The 20084-nt window shown below is 45.7% G+C and overlaps 1 protein-coding gene across 2 annotated transcripts in view; it reads left to right on the forward strand.

Annotated features, from left to right (window-relative positions):
- Nucleotides 1-5294: 5294 nt before the first annotated feature.
- The window catches only part of LOC137303976 (annexin A4-like), a 51472-nt gene continuing 36682 nt past the window's right edge, over nucleotides 5295-20084 (forward strand). The window contains exon 1 of one of the 2 annotated variants that reach the window (XM_067972372.1): nucleotides 5295-5419. Coding sequence is in view for 1 of the 2 variants with exons in the window: in XM_067972371.1 (XP_067828472.1) it covers nucleotides 5844-5867 (24 nt within the window). In the remaining variant the exon portion in view is untranslated. Of the gene's footprint in view, nucleotides 5420-5459; nucleotides 5868-20084 lie in introns of those variants that run through there. The other variant, XM_067972371.1, reaches the window with a different exon arrangement.

Below are 20084 nucleotides of genomic sequence, written 5' to 3' on the forward strand. Positions count from 1 at the left end.
ACCTCAGGAGTCTAGAAGAAAGCGTTTCCACCCCGCCTGGGGTCCCTCATCCATTTTGATTCACATGTCTCTTTAGCCTCGCCAGGGGTGACCTCTTGGACACCTTGTCCTCAGTCCTATTTCTGTCGATCCGGATCGTTTGTCAAGTAGCTGTTTGGTGGGCCTCCAAAGTCAGCCTTAGTTATGTTACTCCTGCTAAGTCTCTACAACCTTATGCCAGCAAGGGGTGCTCCTTTTATGCCATGCACCCAATCGCCCCCCGCCCCCCCCCCCCCCCCCCGCTGCCAACCCACCTCCCCACTAATATTGGAGCCTAAGACTCTATTGCCTCATATGGACGTCTTACGTAGCTATGGTTACAGTGTATGTGCTTTGCTAGCAACTTTCATACTTTTATTAGTTTGAAGGTTTCCCAGACTGATTCCTGGGATGGCAGGACTGACATATGAGGAGAGATTGGGTCAACTAGGCCTATATTCACTAGAGTTTAGAAGAATGAAAGGTGATCTCATCGAAACATATAAAATTCTAACAGGACTAGACAGACTAGATGTAGGGAGGATGCTCCTGATGGCTGGGGAGTCCAGTCTGAGGATACGGGGTATGCCATTTAGAACTGAGATGAGGAGAAATTTCTTCACCCAGAGGGTGGTGAACCTGTGGAATTCTCTCTACCACAGAAGGCAGTGGAGGCCAAGTCATTAGATGTATTCAAGAAGGAGATAGATATATTTATTAATGCTAAAGGGATCAAGGGATATGGGGAAAAAGTGGGAACAGGGTACTGAGTTAGACGATCAGCCGTGATCATTTTGAATGGTGGAGCAGGCCCAAAGGGCCAAATGGCCTACTCTTGCTCCTATTTTCTATGTTTCTATGAATAAAGGATTTTGAAGGGTTTTTGCAAAGCTTGATAGATTCTAGGTTGAGTGGTTAATTACTATATACTTGCTTATTTAGTATTAAAGAGAGAAATGTATTCATATAAGGATAGCAACAGGTACATGTCCCAAATACATGTGGTACAATGAGTCAAGGTACATATGTGATTGTAGCAATACATTGGTTAACAATCATCAGATATACAAAAGGTGAATTGCCCAAACTACATGTTTGATACAGATTTCACAGGTGGCGGTATAATCTTACAGACTGGAAAGAACCAGAGGTATAGAAAGTCAATGCAATGTCCCTTTAACTTCTGCGAGCAGTGCGGTTGGTCTGCTTGGGGATGTTCTGAGGTCCAGCTCCAGCATTTTGCTCAACTTATGCAGGGTTTCCCTAGGAAAACAGTTGCTTCTGTGAAAGTTGAAGGAAGGAGCTGCGAGATATCTTGCTGCCTGTGTACTATCTGACACTCCTTAGTCGCTCGTGCAGTCTGATCCTCTTCTGGTTTCTCTACGGCTTCTTCCATTCATTCAGGAAGATAGTTATGAAGGAAAGCTTAAAGGGAATGACATTTTGCCCTGTTGGCTATGGATAATTTCCATTTAAGAGATACAGAAAGCAGCTTTTGCAACCACCCCCACCATGATTACTGCAGTCCTGAAGCAAAATAGCAGTACCAATGGCAAAGTATTCTCACCTTGAGCTGAAGTTCTTTTTGAATTTGGAGCCCCAGTGCTATTTCTGTCTTTATAGCTGCTGCAGAGTTTGTGGCTGCCGATTTTTTTTTACCGGTGAGTCTTCTGTTGGATGTTGGGGAGAGGAGAATGTTTTTCCATCCTCATTTAAATATAGTTGCTGTGATGTATGTGTAACATATGAAGATACAAATTGACGGGCAGATGGTCCATCAAGCCTGCCCACACTCATGGTGGCTGGAGCACATGACTGGTTGCTCCCAGCACTTATGCAGAGTAATCTCAACAGATACAAAACTGGATGGTATTGCATTGGACCACATCCCTCACGCATTTTTAAAAATCGTTCATGGGATGTGGGCGTCGCTGGCGAGGCCGGCATTTATTGCCCATCCCTAATTGCCAGGATTGCACAGATATTTGGGCAGAAAGAGGGTAGATTATCTAAACCTCAGTTTCTCATGCTACTGGCATGTCTGGAAAAATATCTCTTTATCTCTCTCTCTCTCTCTCTCTCTCATGCTTTCTCTTGACTGCTTTACGTGTTTCTCCACTTTCCTCCTTCTATACTTTTGTATCACTTTTTCTCTCACCTCCTGCACTGTTTTCTCCAGAAACACTTCTAGTTGTCTCTTGAACCTATTTATACTATTCCATAGTAATTTACTCCATATAACAGTTGCCCTTTGTCTGAAATAGTTCTACCAGATTTCCCCATTTACTCCTATTTTCCAAATGTTTATAGTAATTCCCCTAAATTTTGAACAGTTTGTCAGTAGGAACAATTCATCTAGACCACCTTTGTACTGACATAAAATATTCCCTTATACATTTAGGCCACCTATTTTAATAATGTGACAAGCAAGAACTGACATGTATGATTGAAGCCACAGCAAACAAAAAAAGATAGGTTTCGTTTGAATTTTTTTATATCAAGACCCTCTGTTTTCTTCCCAAATACTGGACTTCCCACCAGCTGAGAGGACGACCAATCAACCTGCTCTCAAACCTCTGCTACTTATACTATGAGACAGCTGCTAGAAAGCATTTAGCACTCATCTGGGAAAGACAGGTGGTCTTTGTGAAGGTTGGAAGCTCAGCTCAGGGTCAATTAGGATGCCGGGGTTGCGAACAGTCTGTTTCAGCCTGAGACAGTGGCCAGGGAGGGGTTGGAATCAGTAGCAAGGGACTGGAGTTTGTGGTGGGGATCAAAGACAATGGGGGTAATTGTAACCCTGAAGAATGGGTGGGTTGGTGGCGGGTGGGTAGTAAAAAGTGGATTTTTGGAGCGGGTCCTCACCCGGCTCCAAAGCCCTCACTTCCGGGTTTGGATGCATGCGCGCATCAGACACCCGAAAGTCCCAGCCCCACTTAAAGCCGGCAAGCCGATACTTAAAGGGGCAATGCACCTCATTACGATAGTTGAGGTACCTAATTTTTTGTGTTTTACAAAAGTAAAACAACTTTAACCTTACCTGGTTGGGTTTCCCATCGCTTCTGATTCACGTCAGGTGAAAGCAGGCTGGAAGGGCCGGATCCATGAGGTGAGTGCCTTTATTGCACTGCTTGTGGGCCCGGAGGAGCAGGAGTGCATCTTCCAGGCCCAACAAGCTCACATGATCCCACGAACGGCCGAATCCCAACCTCCCTCCCTCCCCCGGTGGTGGAACCACCCCACCCCACCACCAATGCTGGACCCCCTGATCTTATCCAAGGCTCACGTCCCTTCACCTTCCCCCGCCCCTCCGATTTCTTCCAGGGCCCACGATCTCTCCCTTCCTCCCCCGTCTCCAATTTGTGTCTCCTTTCCCTCCCAACAGACAGTCAACCTGTCAATCTGGCTGCCTGGCACGTGGGAAACCTGGAAGCACAAATACTTACCTTCAGTGGAGTTGTGATTGCAGATTGCAACACACTCATTTGGCTTCCGGGTTCCTCATGCGAATATCTAAAGACGGGCTGGGTTCCCGGTTCCCAGCTAAAATCATGCCAAATGTCTTTGGTCTTCCCAGTGATTAATTGGAAGAATTTGCAGTTCATCCAGGACTGGATTTTGGACAAGCAGTCTGACAACACAGAGGCAGTGAAGGGGTCGAGATAGGTGGTGGTGGTGAGGTAATTGGGTTTTGTCAGTAAACATGTGGAACCTGAGGTCATGTCTTCGGATGATGTCACCAAGGGGCAGCATGTAGATGAGAAATAGGATGGGGCCAAGGCATGTGGGACTCCAGGGGTAACGGTGCGGGGGCAGGAAGAGAAACCATTGGAGGAGATTCTCTGGCTACGACTGGATAGGTAATAGTGGAACAAAGCAAGGACATTCCCACTCAGCTGGACAATGGAGGAGAGGCGTTGGAGATGGATGGTGTGGTTAACCATGTTTCAAGACTACCGAAATAAAGATTTGTAGGAATAGTGCACCCACAGCCACAGTTGCAGGAAAGATAACAGACAGGTATGGGGCCAACGGTCAGCAGCATTGCCTTCTGCTCCACAGCTGCAGATAACGCACAGTGTCTTTTGGAATATAGGCGACAGCTGTTGGGAATTACAGGCAACAAAAACTGCAGTGCCTTCTCTTCACTCCTGCAGCTGTCCCGTGCAGGGTTATGTGCACCTATGAATGCTGCTCATCCTCCTTCCATTGCTCCTTTTCTTCATTCAAAAAAAAATCACAAGAGATCTGGCTGGAGAGTCTAGAACTAGAGGGTTACAGTCTCAAGATAAGGGATCAGCTATTTAGGACCAAGGTGAGAAATAATTTCTTCACTCAAGGGGTTGTGAACCTTTGGAATTCTCTACCCTAGAGGGCTATGGATGCTCGGTCATTGAGTATATTCAAGACTGAGATAGATAGATTTTTGGACACTCAGGGAATCAAGGGATATGGGGATAGGATTGGAAAATGGAGTTGAGGTAGAAGATCAGCCATGATCTTATTGAATGGCGGAGCAGTCCCGAGGGGCCGTATGGCCTACTCCTGCTCTTATTTCTTATGTTTTATAACTATGGATGAGCAAGGCCATTTGGTTCGCCTTGAATCAAGTACTGATCCCTCTTTGTGTGAAGAGGGATTTCTTTATCATTACTACAATTGAATCTATGTTGTTTTCTCCTAAACTAGTGATCCTCCTTTTGGCTTTTCGATGCACTGGCTACAGCGCATCAGTAGTTCCCTTGTGCCTCAGTGACCAGCACTGCACAAGGGAGTTAAGGTGTGGTCTGAGCAGCAGACAGTTCACAACTTCCGCTGACATAAAGGCCTGGACTTTCCTTATGAAAACCACTCACTTTTAGGTAGCGGTCTGGCAAGTGAAGTGGGGCAGGGCACCTCAGCCAAAACTCCACACCAGAACTGGCCACCTCGATTTCTGCTATGATTCCTTCCCATGATCATTCTGCTGGCAGTGCATTCAGAATTCCAAAGATTCACAACCCTCCGAGCGAAGAAATTTTTCCTCATCTGGGTCCTAATGGCCGACCCTTACCTTGAGACTATAACCCCTAGTTCTAGATTCTCCAGCCAGGGGAAATGGCCTCTCAGCATCTACCCTGTCAAGCCCTCTAAGAATTTTATACATTTCAATGGGATCACCTCTCATTCTTCTAAACTCCAGAGAATATAGGCTCAATCTCTCCTCCCCACCCCCCCTTTTCCCCTGGTTCCTTCCTCTCCGCCCATCGAAAGAGGAAGTTCTCATTTCCAGGCACCAGTCACAATGAAGAGGGCGGTGGCGTTTTGACTTGCAAGGAAGGGTTGTTGTGTCTCTCGTCATCGAAGAAACTAGCAGCTCAGCAATAGACGGGAGATCGGACCTTTTCCCCTACTGCCACAGGCAATATTTTGGTGCCACTGTACTTATTGTGCGCTTTTTGAATTCCATTTACACACAGTTTGTCAAGGTTTTTGGATACATTAGGAAAATGATATCCGGAAAGCCGGCGAGAAAAAAACTCCCCTGGGTGGAGGCGTCGGAGGCTCATGTGATGATATCGAGTAATATCAGTCTTTTCATTGGTGTATGTAAAAATGTTGCTAAACAGGTTCCTTGGTACTTGTCTCGACAAATTGGGTAAAGCGGCCACACCTATATCCATTCAATAGCTTCCATTTAAATGTATATATAAAAATAATCCTCAAATCAATCGAGAGACCGTGTTCCTTACTCAGTTAGATAAAGCACAGAGCTAGGTTTTCCGAGGATTCGGTTGTTTGTACAGGTCATCTATAAAAATCAAAATTCTTCTCATTTCTAAAGAATGGCTGCTAAGGGCGGATTCAATGTAAGTAAATAGTTGTGGCGAAGACAAACGCCTCCATGTTCTGTTTCTCAGTTTTGTAAATTCTTATGAATGAAAAGGTTGTTAAAATTACTTGAATGGACGAAGGGTGAACGAGTTTCACAGCAGTACTCTTCATTTGGGATTTGTTACTTTCTTCTCGCTCTCCCAGTTTCAGTTTCTCTTATCAACCAATCTGTTATCTTGTAAAGAGAAATATTGTATCACAAGTGAGAAATAATCCAGCTTCATGATTTATAGTAGATGAATTGTATTGGACAAAAAAAATAGTGAAACCATCGACATGTCCAAGTTGGAAAAAAATTACGATAACGTGGTAACATGCTAAATTTGCAGTTTCTTAATTTGTGCAGACTGTTAAATAATGGCAAATGCTAATGATACTAAAACCACTTAGAGCTTCCCCTGATCAAGGGGAACACCACTACTGTAATAAATAAGTGGTGATCTCTATATTTGAAGATTCACAAATGCCTGTGTGTGACAAAATACGCTGGTTCCTGGGAGTAATAAAACTGGTCACAAATTGGGAGGTATATGATAAAACTAGTCAGTCTCTTAACTTTGTGTTTCTGCCTGGTGTTAAACCTGAAACCTTTTGCATATTAGGTGAATGTGATAACCACTACACATCAGAAACAATTTTCACATGCTGTGCCTAAACACACCAGGTTGATGATTTTGTGGCTACAATTTATTCAAGAAACTGGTGCCTCTTACTTTATAATACTGTGTTCACAATAATCTGGAGTATTTCCTTATTGAATAGTTGCTAATCCTGACACACCTAGTTTCTTAAGCCAGAAAATGACTTGCACAGAGCATTTACACAAAGTTCTGTGGGCTGGTTATATTGCACAGATGCAAAGCTTCACATCAGCATAACAATGTATAATTTTGGTGTGATATTGGTGAATTGAGGGTACTTTGTACTTCAGTAATCAATGTAAAACCATGATGTATAGCAACTGGTAAGGTGCTATATAAATACAAGTTGCTATGTCTTCTTGAGTGGTTGAAGAGCTAAGGTGTGGTCTCTAGGTGGTTGTCTGTTATTGGAGTGTCGTCATTGAGGAACATCAGCATCGACTATTCTTGTCTATCTCAAATAACCTACCCAATTGCACAGAAACTAATTCCTTATTTTAAAAACTTCAATCGCTTAGCCTGTGTTTCTCTATTGAAATTGGTCCCAACTCCTGGAGCCTAAGACTGGGTATCATTTTAATTGCACTAGTTTGTATCTTTTCCAGAACTTTTTATCCCCCATCATGTGTGGGGACCAAAACTGGACACAATTCTCCAAGTGTGGCCACACCAAAGCCTTGTACAGTCTAAGTACAGTGTTCTTAATGTTACTTTGTATTGTCCCAGCAATACAACCTAAAACATTTGCCTTCCCCTTGGCCTTATCATATTGCTTATGGATTGTTAATGATTTATCAACTATCACTCCCATTCCCCCTCTCTTGATCTGTAACCTTTTAATGTGTACCCTGCATGGTATAAACATACCTGAAGTTTCCTTCAGCACAAATGCATAACTGCACTTATCCACAATGAAAGACATCTGCCACACAGGGGCCTAGTCCCCTAATTTATCTAAATCCGATTGTAATCTGTTGGTTTCATCCAAATTCCTAACTCTTATGCACACTTGTGTCATAGAACCATAGAAGTTTACAGCTCAGAAGAAGGCCATTCAGCCCGTCATGTCTGTTGGCTCTTTGCTAGAGCACTCCAAAATTAATACCATTGCCTTGCTCATTCTGTGAACTTGTGACTGGTTCTGTTTAATACCTTTTAACCAAATCATTTAAGATGATAAATGGAATTGGTCCCAATACAGAGGCTTGTAGAACATCATGATCTACTCCCTTTGGTGACAACCCTCTTCCTACAAGATTGCAACCAGTTATCTGATCACCAATCCCATGTGATGTCACCTTTTCCAATAGCTGTCCATGTGGCACTTTATCGAAGGCTTACTGGTGAAGCATATCCCTAATAATGCTGTTCAGCATTTAGTTCTTCCAGGACTCTAATTAATTACTAACATTTTTATACTTTTACACGTATGGGCCTTTCTCTCACACACTGGCTGATGAACTGGAAATTGTAATCAATCAGCTTACAGGACCCACCCACCCCAACCCAAAACTCTAATCCCGAGACAACTGCTAATAAACTCCTGAAAATGGAAGAGTTACATCATCTGATCTAAACACTAGTGAGAGAAAACCTGCCTACGTTTGAATTGCTAATGCCTCACAGAGGAATCAACTTGGTTTATAAATTTTTAACACTCAGTTTTGGGCAAGAGACTAAGATCTGGGTTGAATATCTGAGCCTAAGTTGGAAGTTGCCATCATCCTTTCTTGATGTTAAACCATGACATTTGATTTTGGTGAGTGTTTCACATGGGTCTTGTACCTGTAATTAGCAAGGGCTTTGGCCATTTAAAATGTTGAAATGATTTTTACTAATGTGGAGCTTTTTTTTTTAAAACCATTTTTTAATATATTTTTATTTTATCTATTTTAATTTTGTGTTCGCTCAAAATGGTGTTCACGTGCTTCCTTGGTAAACTGCACTGGCTGCCCAATAAGCCTTTTTTTTATTCGTTCATGGGATGTGGGCGTCGCTGGCGAGGCCGGCATTTATTGCCCATCCCCAATTGCCCTTGAGAAGGTGGTGGTGAGCTGCCTTCTTGAACAGCTGCAGTCCGTGTGGTGAAGGTTCTCCCACAGTGCTGTTAGGAAGGGACTTCCAGGACTTTGACCCAGCGACGATGAAGGAACGGCGATCTATTTCCAAGTCGGGATGGTGTGTGACTTGGAGGGGAACGTGCAGGTGGTGTTGTTCCCATGTGCCTGCTGCTGTTGTCCTTCTAGATGGTAGAGGTCGCGGGTTTGGGAGGTGCTGTCGAAGAAGCCTTGGCAAGTTGCTGCAGTGCATCCTGTGGATGGTACACACTGCAGCCACTGTGCGCCGGTGGTGAAGGGAGTGAATGTTTAGGGTAGTGGATGGGGTGCCAATCAAGCGAGCTGCTTTATCTTGGATGGTGTCGAGCTTCTTGAGTGTTGTTGGAGCTGCACTCACCCAAGCAAGTGGAGAGTATTCCATCACACTCCTGACTTGTGCCTTGTAGATGGTGGAAAGGCTTTGGGGAGTCAGGAGTTGAGTCACTCACCACAGAATACCCAGCCTCTGACCTGCTCTCGTAGCCACGGTATTTAAATGGCTGGTCCAGTTAAGTTTCTGGTCAATGGTGACCCCCAGGATGTTGATGGTGGGGGATTCGGTGATGGTAATGCCATTGAATGTCAAGGGGAGGTGGTTTGACTCTCTTGTTGGAGATGGTCATTGCCTGGCACTTGTCTGGCACGAATGTTACTTGCCACTTATTAGCCCAAGCCTGGATGTTGTCCAGGTCTTGCTGCATGCGGGCACGGACTGCTTCATTATTTGAGGGGTTGCGAATGGAACTGAACACTGTGCAATCATCAGCGAACATCCCCATTTCTGACCTTATGATGGAGGGAAGGTCATTGATGAAGCAGCTGAAGATGGTTGGGCCTAGGACACTGTCCTGAGGAACTCCTGGAGCTGAGATGATTGGCCTCCAACAACCACTACCATCTTCCTTTGTGCTAGGTATGACTCCAGCCACTGGAGAGTTTTCCCCCTGATTCCCATTGACTTCAATTTTACTAGGGCTCCTTGGTGCCACACTCGGTCAAATGCTGCCTTGATGTCAAGGGCAGTCACACTCACCTCACCTCTGGAATTCAGCTCTTTTGTCCATGTTTGGACCAAGGCTGTAATGAGGTCTGGAGCCGAGTGGTCCTGGCGGAACCCAAACTGAGCATCAGTGAGCAGGTTATTGGTGAGTAAGTGCCGCTTGATAGCACTGTCGATGACACCTTCCGTCACTTTGCTGATTGAGCTGCTAGATCTGTTCTGAATCTATCCCATTTAGCACGGTGGTCGTGCCACACAACACATTGGATGATGTCCTCAGTGCGAAGACAGGACTTTGTCTCCACAAGGACTGTGCGGTGGTCACTCCTACCAATACTGTCATGGACAGATGCATTTGCGACAGGTAGATTGGTGAGGACGAGGTCAAGTAAGTTTTTCCCTCGTGTTGGTTCGCTCACAACCTGCCGCAGGCCCAGTCTGGCAGCTATGTCCTTCAGGACTCGGCCAGCTCGGTCAGTAGTGGTGCTGCCGAGCCACGCTTGGTGATGGACGTTGAAGTCCCCCACCCAGAGTACGTTTTGTGCCCTTGCTACCCTCAGTGCTTCCTCCAAGTGGTGCTCAACATGGAGGAGGACTGATTCATCACATATGGATTATTGCCTCCAGTTCCCCTGTCTTATCTTGGACGCTGTGTACATTGCTGTTCAGGCAGTTTAATTTGTCTTTAATAGTTCCTTTTACTTTATTTTTAACAGTCTTTTATACTTCTGTTTTATAACTGTATCGCTCCACATCCCTGGGATCATCCTGGTAAACCTCCTCTGTACCTTTTCCAAAGCTTTGGCATCCTTCCTAAAGTGTGGTGCCCATAATTGTACACAATGGGCCTGATATTAGCACCCGCTATCGGGTGCGTTCCTGGCGGGGGGGCTCCGAAAATCGGGGAATCCCGGAGCGGGTCGGGAGCCCGGCTCCAACCCGCCCACTTCTGGGTTCCCCACAGACGCGCTGACGTGCGCGCGCAGCCCACTCGTGGGACTCCCGCAGGCAATTAAAGCCAGCGGGGTGCCACTTGACAGTATTTATTGTGCTATTGCAGGTCGTTAACAGACCTGATTAAGGGAATATTTCAGGAGGGGTGGGATTTTAGAAACAACTGGGACTGTTTCCCGTACTGGGGGAAACTCCCAGTTGAAATGGACGTGGTGCAGCCATCAGCCTGTGGCAGCTGCAAAGGTCGGGGGGGTGGGGGGTGGGGGAGAGAGACTCTCACTCATTGCAGGAGGCCACTCTGTCACTTGGGCCAAAGTTTGGCCTCCACCACCCTCCTACTAACAATCAAATTCACAAACTTGCACACTTACCCCGGGGTCCAGACACATGTACCTACCTTGCGGACCCCCTCAGATGTACATCTTCAGGATGGGGGCTGCAGTCATGACCTCCTCGGAGGGCGAACAGCATCACCGGCCATGCCGTCCACCTCTGACACGTGGAGCTCCACAACACAGTGCTGTGACAGCAGGAGGGAGGGCAACTGCAGAGAGAGATGCTTTGCAGAGGGCATTACCCTCGCCACAGGGTCCACAGACCGAGGCTCAGCTTCCTGGACCTCTCTGAGCAGCAGTGCACATGGAGGCTCAGAGTCACTCGACATGTAGTTGTGGACATCTGCAGCCTCCTTCATGCCGAGCTGCTCCCAGCTGGCCCGAGCACCATCTTCTTACCTGTCGCTGTCAAAGTCACCACTGCCCTCAACAACTTCTCCGCATCCTTCCAGGATGCCACCGGGGACATCACCGATGTCTCTCAGTCGTCTGCACAAAAGAGCCCTGCAAATACACCTACACCCACTCTGCAGTGACGCAATGGGTGGCATCACATGTGGGTCTTCATTGTGATCATCAGGAAAGGGCATTATTGCACAAACCAGACCAGATTCGCAAAGACGTGGCAGTAGTGGTGCCAATATAATATGTAATGTGAGTTGGTCAGAAATTGAATATAAGTAAAAACTATGACAAACCCTCAAACACCCTTGTGCATCCCCTTTATGCTCATGACACGTTTGCCTTACGCTGCCTACTGCACATATGTGATGCATGCCCTGTGGCTGCAGCACAGGTAGTGGCAGGCTGAGTGAGGCTGACTATGCAAGAGATGCGTGAGAGGGTGAGTAAGAGATAGAGTCATGAGATTGTATGAGGATTGGGTTGAGTGGTAGTGGCTGGATGAGTACTGGCGAGGTGAGTAAGTGCAGGTAAGATGAGGATGAGGTTTGAGTGGGTGTGAGGGGTGATGTGACAGAGCAGTGTTGGCAGTGCAGAAGGAGATGTGGGGTGGGGGCGGTGATGTGGCAGACAGAGTGTAGGGGAATGACTAAGTGTACTCACTTTGGCTGACCTACTGAGGTCATTGCAGCGCCTCCTGCACTGCATGCAGGTGCGCGATATGTTGGTGGTGCTGGTGACCTCCTCTGCCACCTCGAGCCAGGCCTTGGTGGCAGAGGCAGGCCGCTTCCTCCCGCCCGCCGGGGGGAAGATCTCTGTCCTCCCCCTCCTCCTCCTCCACCCCATCCAATGATACCTGGAGTGAGGCATCATTAACCTGGGAGCAGCCTTCCCCCTGGGCTGCTCCATGCTGTACTTTTACCTATTTGTTGCAGCATCAGTCAGTGGAGGACTGCCCCTTTTAAATAGAGCTCCTCCAGCTGACAGACCTTACTACGCATGCGCAGTCAGCCCGACGCGCAGCTCAGCAGTGGGGAACCCGGAAGACTAGGTAAGTAGATCCAATTAGGCTGCGATTGCATGCGGGGTAGACTGATTTAACCGGGCGCGTTACCCAGTCGCCCCCTCGCCGCGAACCCGCAGCCCTCCTAATATCGAGCCCAATACTTCAGCTGATGCCTAACCAGTGACTTGTAAAGATTTAGCTTGACTTCTTTGTTTTTGCATTCAATGCTGCATGCTAAGTATCACATACGTTTTCTTAACCACTATATCAACTTGCCCTGCCACCTTCAAAGATTTGTGAATATGCACCCCCCCGGGCTCTCTGCTCTTGCACTCCCCTCAAAACAGTACCATTTAGATTATACTGCCTCTGCATGTTGTTCCTCCCACAGTCCATCTCTTCACACTTATCCGCATTAAATTGCATCTGCCGTTTGTATGCCCATTTCACCAGTCTGCCGATGTCTTCCTGAAGTCTGCTACTGTCCTCCTAACTATTTACTACATTGTCAAGTTTTGTATCATTAGCAAACTTTGAAATTGTTTTCCCTATACCCAAGTCCACATCATACATATATAACAAGAAAAGCAATGGTGCTAATACCAATCCCTGGGGGACCCCATTGCATCCAGCGTGGTGCCAGAGGATTGTAGAACTGCTAACGTTGTACCGTTGTTTAAAAAAGGGAGCAAGGGACAGACAGAGTAATTACAGGACAGTTAGTCTCACCTCGATGGTGGGCAAATTATTGGTATCAATTCTGAGGGACAGGATAAAACGTCACTTAGAAAGGCACGGAGTAATCAAGGATAGTCAGCATGGTTTTGTTAAAGAAAGATCGTATCTGACTATCTTGATTGAATTTTTTGAGGAGGTAACAAGAAGGGTCAATGAGGGTAGCGTATTTGATGTAATCTACATGGATTTGGGCAAGACTTTTGACAAGGTCCCACATGGCAGACTGGTCAAAAAAGTACAAACCCATGGGATCCAAGGGAAAGTGGCAAGTTGGATCCAAAATTGGCTTAGTGGCAGGGAGCAAAGAGTAATGGTTGACAGGTGTTTTTGTGACTGGAAGGCTGTTTCCAGTGTGGTTCCGTAGGGCTCAGTACTAGGTCCGTTGCTTTTTGTGGTATATATTAATGATTTGGACTTAAATATAGGGGGCATGATTAAGTAGTTTGCAGATGATACAAAAATTGGCCGTGCGGTTGATGGTGAGGAGGAAAGCTGTAGACTGCAGAAAGATATCAATGGACTGGTCAGGTGGACAGAAAAGTGGCAAATGGAATTCAATCCGGAAAAGTGTGAGGTAATACATTTGGGGAGGGGAAACAAGGTGAGGGAATACACAATAAGTGGGAGGATACTGAGAGGTGTAGAGGAACAGAGGGACCTTGGAGTGCATGTCCACAGGTCCCTGAAGGTAGCAGGACAGGTAGATAAGCAATACTTTATTAGCTGAGGCATAGAATATAAGAGCAGGGAGATTATGCTAGAACTGTATAAAACACTAGTTAGGCCACAGCTTGAGTACTGTGTACAGTACTGGTCACCACATTACAGGAAGGATGTAATTGCACTAGAGAGGATACAGAGAAGATTTACGAGGATGTTGCCAGGACTGGAGAATGTTAGCTATGAGGAAAGATTGGATAGGCTGGGGTTGTTTTCTTTGGAACAGAGGAGGCTGAGGGGTGATTTAATTGATGTGTACAAAATTATGAGGGGCCTAGATATTTTGGATAGGGAGGACTTATTTCCCTTAGCAGAGAGGTCAATAACCAGGGGGCATAGATTTAAAGTAATTGGCAGAAGAATTAGAGGGGAGCTGAGGAAAATGTTTTTTACCCAGAGGGTGATAGGGGTCTGGAACTCACTGCCTGAAAGAGTGGCAGAGGCAGAAACCCTCAACTCATTTAAAAAGTACCTGGATATGCACCTGAAGTGCCATAACCTACAAGGCTACGGACCAAGTGGTGGAAAGTGAGATTAGGCTGGGTGGCTCTTTTTTGGCCGGCGCGGACACGATTGGCTGAATGGTCTCCTGTGCCGTAAATTTTCTATGATTCTATACTTCTATCCAGTCAGAAAAACATCTGTTCACCACTGCTGTCTGCCTCCTATCCCTTACACAAGTTACCACCGTCCCTTTAATCCTATGTGCTTCTATTTTCCGAATAAGTCTGTTAATGGTTACTTTATCAAATGCCTTTTGCAAGTCCGTATATACAACATCTACTGCACTATCTTCATCAACCCTCTTTGATACTTCATCAAAGAACTCAATCAGGTTAGTCAGACACAATTTGTCTTTAACAAATCTGTGCTGGCTGTCCCTTATTAACCCATGCTTCTCCAAGTGAGAATTAATTTTGTCCTCGACAGCCGTCTCTAGAAGTTTTCCCACCACTGATGTTAGACTGGTTGGCCTGTAGTTACCAGGTTTATCCCTCTCCCTTTTTTTTGAATAGGGGTGTAACATTTGCAATCCTCCAGTCCTCTGGCACTACTCCCATATCCAAGGAGGAGGCATTAACTTCATTCTCTTTTGTGAAGTCAGATGCAAAGTACTCATTGCCCTCTGCCTCCACAAGAAGATTTCCTTCTTTGTTCCTAATTGGCCCCACCATTCCTTTAACTATCCTTTTACTTTTTATATGTTTATATAAGATTTTGGGTTCCCCTTTATGTTACCTGCTAATCTTTTCTCATTCTCTCTTTGCCCTTTTTCAATTTCCCCCTGCATGCTCTGTATTCTGCTTGGTTTTCTACTATATTCCGTACCTGACATTTGTCATAAACTTCCTTTTTCTGTTTTATTTTAATCTCTATTTCCTTTGTCATCCAGGGAGCTGTAGCTTAGAATGCCCTATCTTTCCTCCTTGTGGGAATATGGTTGGTTTGTACATGAACTATCTCCACCTTGAAGGCCTGCCATTGCTCATTTATGGTTTCTTGGCCAATCTTTGTTTCCAGTCTACCTGTGCTAGATCCCTTCTCAAATCACTGAAACTGGCTCTCTTCCAGTTAGGTATTTGCTCCTACGTCTTGGTTCCCCTCCCTCTGCCAAATTAGTTTAAACTGTCCCCCACAGCACTAGTCAACCTCCCTACGAGGACATTGGTCCCAGCCCTGTTACCTTGCAACCCCACTGGCTTGTACAGGTCCCTCCTGCCCCAGAACTGGTCCCAATACCCCAAGAACCCGAAGCCCTCCCTCTTGCACCACTTCTCCAGCCATGCATTCACCTGCTCTATCTTCCTGTTTCTGTACTCACTAGTACGTGGCTCTGGGAGTAATCCAGAGATTATCACCTTTGAGATCCTGTTCTTTAATCTTTTTCCGAGCTCCTGAACCTCTGTCTGATGGACCTCAACCTTTTCCTACCTTTGTCATTGGTTCCAACATGGACCACGACTTCTGGCTGTTCCCCTTCTCCTCGCAGAATGTTCTGCACCCGTTCAGTGATATCCTCAATCCTGGCACCAGGGAGGCAATACACCATTCAGGACTCATGTCTGTGGTTGCAGAAACGCCTGTCTATTCCCCTGACTATTGAATCTCCAATAACAACTGTATTTCTACACTTTCTTGTGCCCCCCTGTATAGCCGAGACTCCCATGGTGCTGTGGATTTGCTCCTGACTGTACTCCCCCGAGGTGTCGTCACTGTCACTGGTATTCAACACTCCCAGGGGATTCCAGCACTGCCTCTCTGTTCCTCCTAGTCTGTCTGGTAGTCACCCACTCCTTCTTCCCCTGGACTCTCTGTAGCTGTGGAGTGACTACCTCCTGAAATGTGCTATTTATAAAACTCTCAGCTTCCCGTATGCACTCCAGTGATGCCAGCTGCCCCTCAAGCTCAGAAACTCTGAGCATGAGCTCGAGCAGTTGGTGGCACTTCCTGCATACGTGATTTTCCAGGACACACAGTGTTCTGGAGTTCCCACGTGGCACAGGATATGCAGGTGGGGGGGGGGCCCAGTTGTCCTGCCATGTTAGCTAACAGTTGTTTAGAACTGTTTGTTTAGCTTTAAGGCTATTTAACTTTTTAGCTAACATTAGAACACTAAAAACAATAACTATCCACTAAAGACACTCCATTAAACTAAATATTTACACTGACTTATCCTTGGCTCTCCTCCTTGTGTTGGGATGTCACGTTTTGACTTTTACATTTTTTTTCCCTGTTTGTTTCAGACTCTGCGCTCCTTATGTGGTCGCCCTTCTGACCTCTCGCGATGTTCTGCCGCTGCCGGTTCTCCCATTCCTTATGTGGTTGCTCCTCGGGCCTCTCGCGATGCTATTGTACGAACTAGACATCTATATGAAACCAAATTGCAAATGTTTATTTTTAAAGTATGAATTTACTACAGTAGTAAGTATGATGGTTCTGCAGCAGAGCTTTCAACGAGGCTGTTCCATCAACTGAGCACACCTGGAACATTCTTCTTCATTATGACATCCTTCACATATTGTAGGAAGTTGCACAAACTTGATTAGTTTTGGAGAAACTAAATGCTGATCAAACCTGTAAAAAAAATTTGCATCATGACATCATACTGGGTGGTGACATTCATGACCTCCTGTTCCTGCCTTGCATCGAGCTTTAGGACTGGCATGATAGAATCAGTTTGTTTTTCCCCAGCTTTGAAAGGTTTTCTAGTCCTAGTGTTGCAATTTCCTAACCTTGAGCTGGGTCGTACAACCTCTGTCATTTTTAACGATGGATAAACCTAGTTTCATTTTCATAGGTTTCAAGCATCTTTTACTGACTTAGTGCTTTAAAAAATACAGTAAAAACATCTCTAATCTTGTTCCCTTTTCAGTTCTGAGCTCCTCACTTAGACCTCAGCAAGGGGCCAATTAGAATCTGCTATAAGATCAAACTAGCCCAGTAACCTTTAGCTAAAGAAAATGTCCTTTGAGGGCACAGAATTTTATTCAAAATCATATATTTCAAGAAGCTGGAGCACTATATGGGTGCGTCTATGACAAAAAGAAGTATTTTCTCTACAATGTATGATGGTATTGGCTTTTTTCCTTTTGTCATTATACACACGAGGTTAAAAACCTGGTTCACTTACAGAATGAGCCCACCTTATTTTGATACATAACCAGATGTTATTGTCTGGGCCAGTTATGCCAGGGAGGGGCCATGGAATTCAAATACAAGCATCTTGTTGGTTTTATTTGTTTGATTGGCAGCTCCTTCTAAGTTTTGTAAACAATTTTACAACACCAAGTTATAGTCCAGCAATTTTATTTTAAATTCACAAGCTTTCGGAGGCTTCCTCCTTCATCAGGTGAACGATGTGAAAATGAAGGTGAAGGTGAATGTGAAAATGAAAATGAACAAAATTGTTTACAATTGTCAACCCCAGTCCATCACCGGCATCTCCACATCATGACTACCTTCTAAGTTTGGGATACATATTTAAATTTGCTTTCACCTTGCCATTTTTTAGAAACCTATTTCTTAGCCTAAGAATTGAGTAGTCTCCCTGAAGCCATCAGACAGAGATAGATAGGCAAGAGAGGGAATCCATGGTTAGTCAGCAACAAACCTCAATATCAAGGTGAACACTTAGCGACCCAATGGCCGATCCAGTTTACATTAGAGTTAAGTGCAGCTGGTGCAACTGTTCTATTTCATGAGGATGGATAGTTAAGTCTTTACTGTAATTCTACAGTGTGTCAAAAATTCTGTGATGTATTCATTTCCTCCTTAATAAATCTGTTTGGCAGTATATAATCTAAGCCATGGTTTAGTGCAGCATTCGTTCTACTACGTTCCAGATTGAGGAACATCACATGAGGGCACGTGAATGAACCAGCAGCTGAATCGCTTAGCTCTGTCTATAGCATGTTGCTTCTGCTGTTTAGCATGCATGTAGTCCTGAGTTGTAGCTTCACCAGGTTGGCACCAAAGTGAACAATTATTGGTTCTTTGAGGGACAAGGGTTATTGGGGACATAGCTGGATCCGTTCTAGCCGTACTGTAATGGTTGTATTTTTCAATTGCAATCAAAAGCAGACTGATAGGTAGCCCAAACTCCTCCGTTCGTGCCTGACAGCAATTGGAAAACATTTTGGGCTGGATTTTGCTATAAAAATAACGGTGAGGCAAACTGCACTCACCATTATTTGTGTGCAATCGGACAGTAACTTCCAGCGACCTCACATGCGCAGTTAAATGCAGAAATCTGGAATTTGCTGTCAGATGCGATGCTTCTCCAAAAGCTGTGCGAAAACGGCAACTCGCTGTCTGGCTTCCGCTGTATTGAACGGCGTGAAGTTAGGAACAGGAGTAGGCCATTCAGCCCCTTGTGCCTGCTCCGCCATTTGATAAGATCATGGCTGATCTGTGATCTAACTCCAAATACCCGCCTTTGGCCCATTTCCCTTAATACCTTTGATTGCCAAAAAGCTATCTATCTCAGATTTAAATTTAGCAATTGAGCTAGTATCAGTTGCCGTTTGCGGAAGAGAGTACCACCCTTTGTGTGTAGAAATGTTTTCTAATCTCGCTCCTGAAAGGTCTGGCTCTAATTTTTAGACTGTGCTCCCTACTCCTAGAATCCCCAACCAGTGGAAATAGTTTCTCTCTATCCAGAACTAGCTGCGCCTCTAGCCAAGCTGTTCCAGTACAGCTACAACACTGGCATCCACCCGACAATGTGGAAAATTGCCCAGGTATGTCCTGTCCACAAAAAGCAGGACAAATCCAATCCGGCCAATTACCGCCCCATCAGTCTACTCTCAATCATCAGCAAAGTGATGGAAGGTGTCGTCGACAGTGCTATCAAGCAGCACTTACTCACCAATAACCTGCTCACCGATGCTCAGTTTGGGTTCCGCCAGGACCACTCTGCTCCAGACCTCATTACAGCCTTGGTCCAAACATGGACAAAAGAGCTGAATTCCAGAGGTGAGGTGAGAGTGACTGCCCTTGACATCAAGGCAGCATTTGACCGAGTGTGGCACCAAGGAGCCCTAGTAAAATTGAAGTCAATGGGAATCAGGGGGAAAACTCTCCAGTGGCTGGAGTCATACCTAGCACAAAGGAAGATGGTAGTGGTTGTTGGAAGCCAATCATCTCAGCCCTAGGGCATTGCTGCAGGAGTTCCTCAGGGCAGTGTCCTAGGCCCAACCATCTTCAGCTGCTTCATCAATGACCTCCCCTCCATCATAAGGTCAGAAATGGGTGCACTGCAGCAACTCGCCAAGGCTTCTTCGATAGCACCTCCCAAACCCGCGACCTCTACCACCTAGAAGGACAAGGGCAGCAGGCGCATGGGAACAACACCACCTGCACGTTCCCCTCCAAGTCACACACCATCCTGACTTGGAAATATATCGCCGTTCCTTCATTGTCGCTGGGTCAAAATCCTGGAACTCCCTTCCTAACAGCACTGTGGGAGAACCGTCACCACACGGACTGCAGCGGTTCAAGAAGGCGGCTCACCACCACCTTCTCAAGGGCAATTAGGGATGGGCAATAAATGCCGGCCTTGCCAGCGATGCCCACATCCCGTGAACGAATAAAAAAAAAACCCTATCTGTTCCCCTTAATATCTTTTAAACTTCGATCAGATCACCCCTTAACCTTCGAAACTCCAGAGAATACAACCCCAATTAGTGTAATCTCTCCTCGTAACTTAACCCTTGAAGTCCAGGTATCATTCTAGTAAACCTACGCTGCATTCCCTCCAAGGCCAATATGTCCTTCCGAAGGTGCGGTGCCCAGAACTGC

Source organism: Heptranchias perlo, chromosome 36, assembly GCF_035084215.1.
Source record: "Heptranchias perlo isolate sHepPer1 chromosome 36, sHepPer1.hap1, whole genome shotgun sequence".
Classification (NCBI taxonomy): Eukaryota; Metazoa; Chordata; class Chondrichthyes; order Hexanchiformes; family Hexanchidae; genus Heptranchias; species Heptranchias perlo.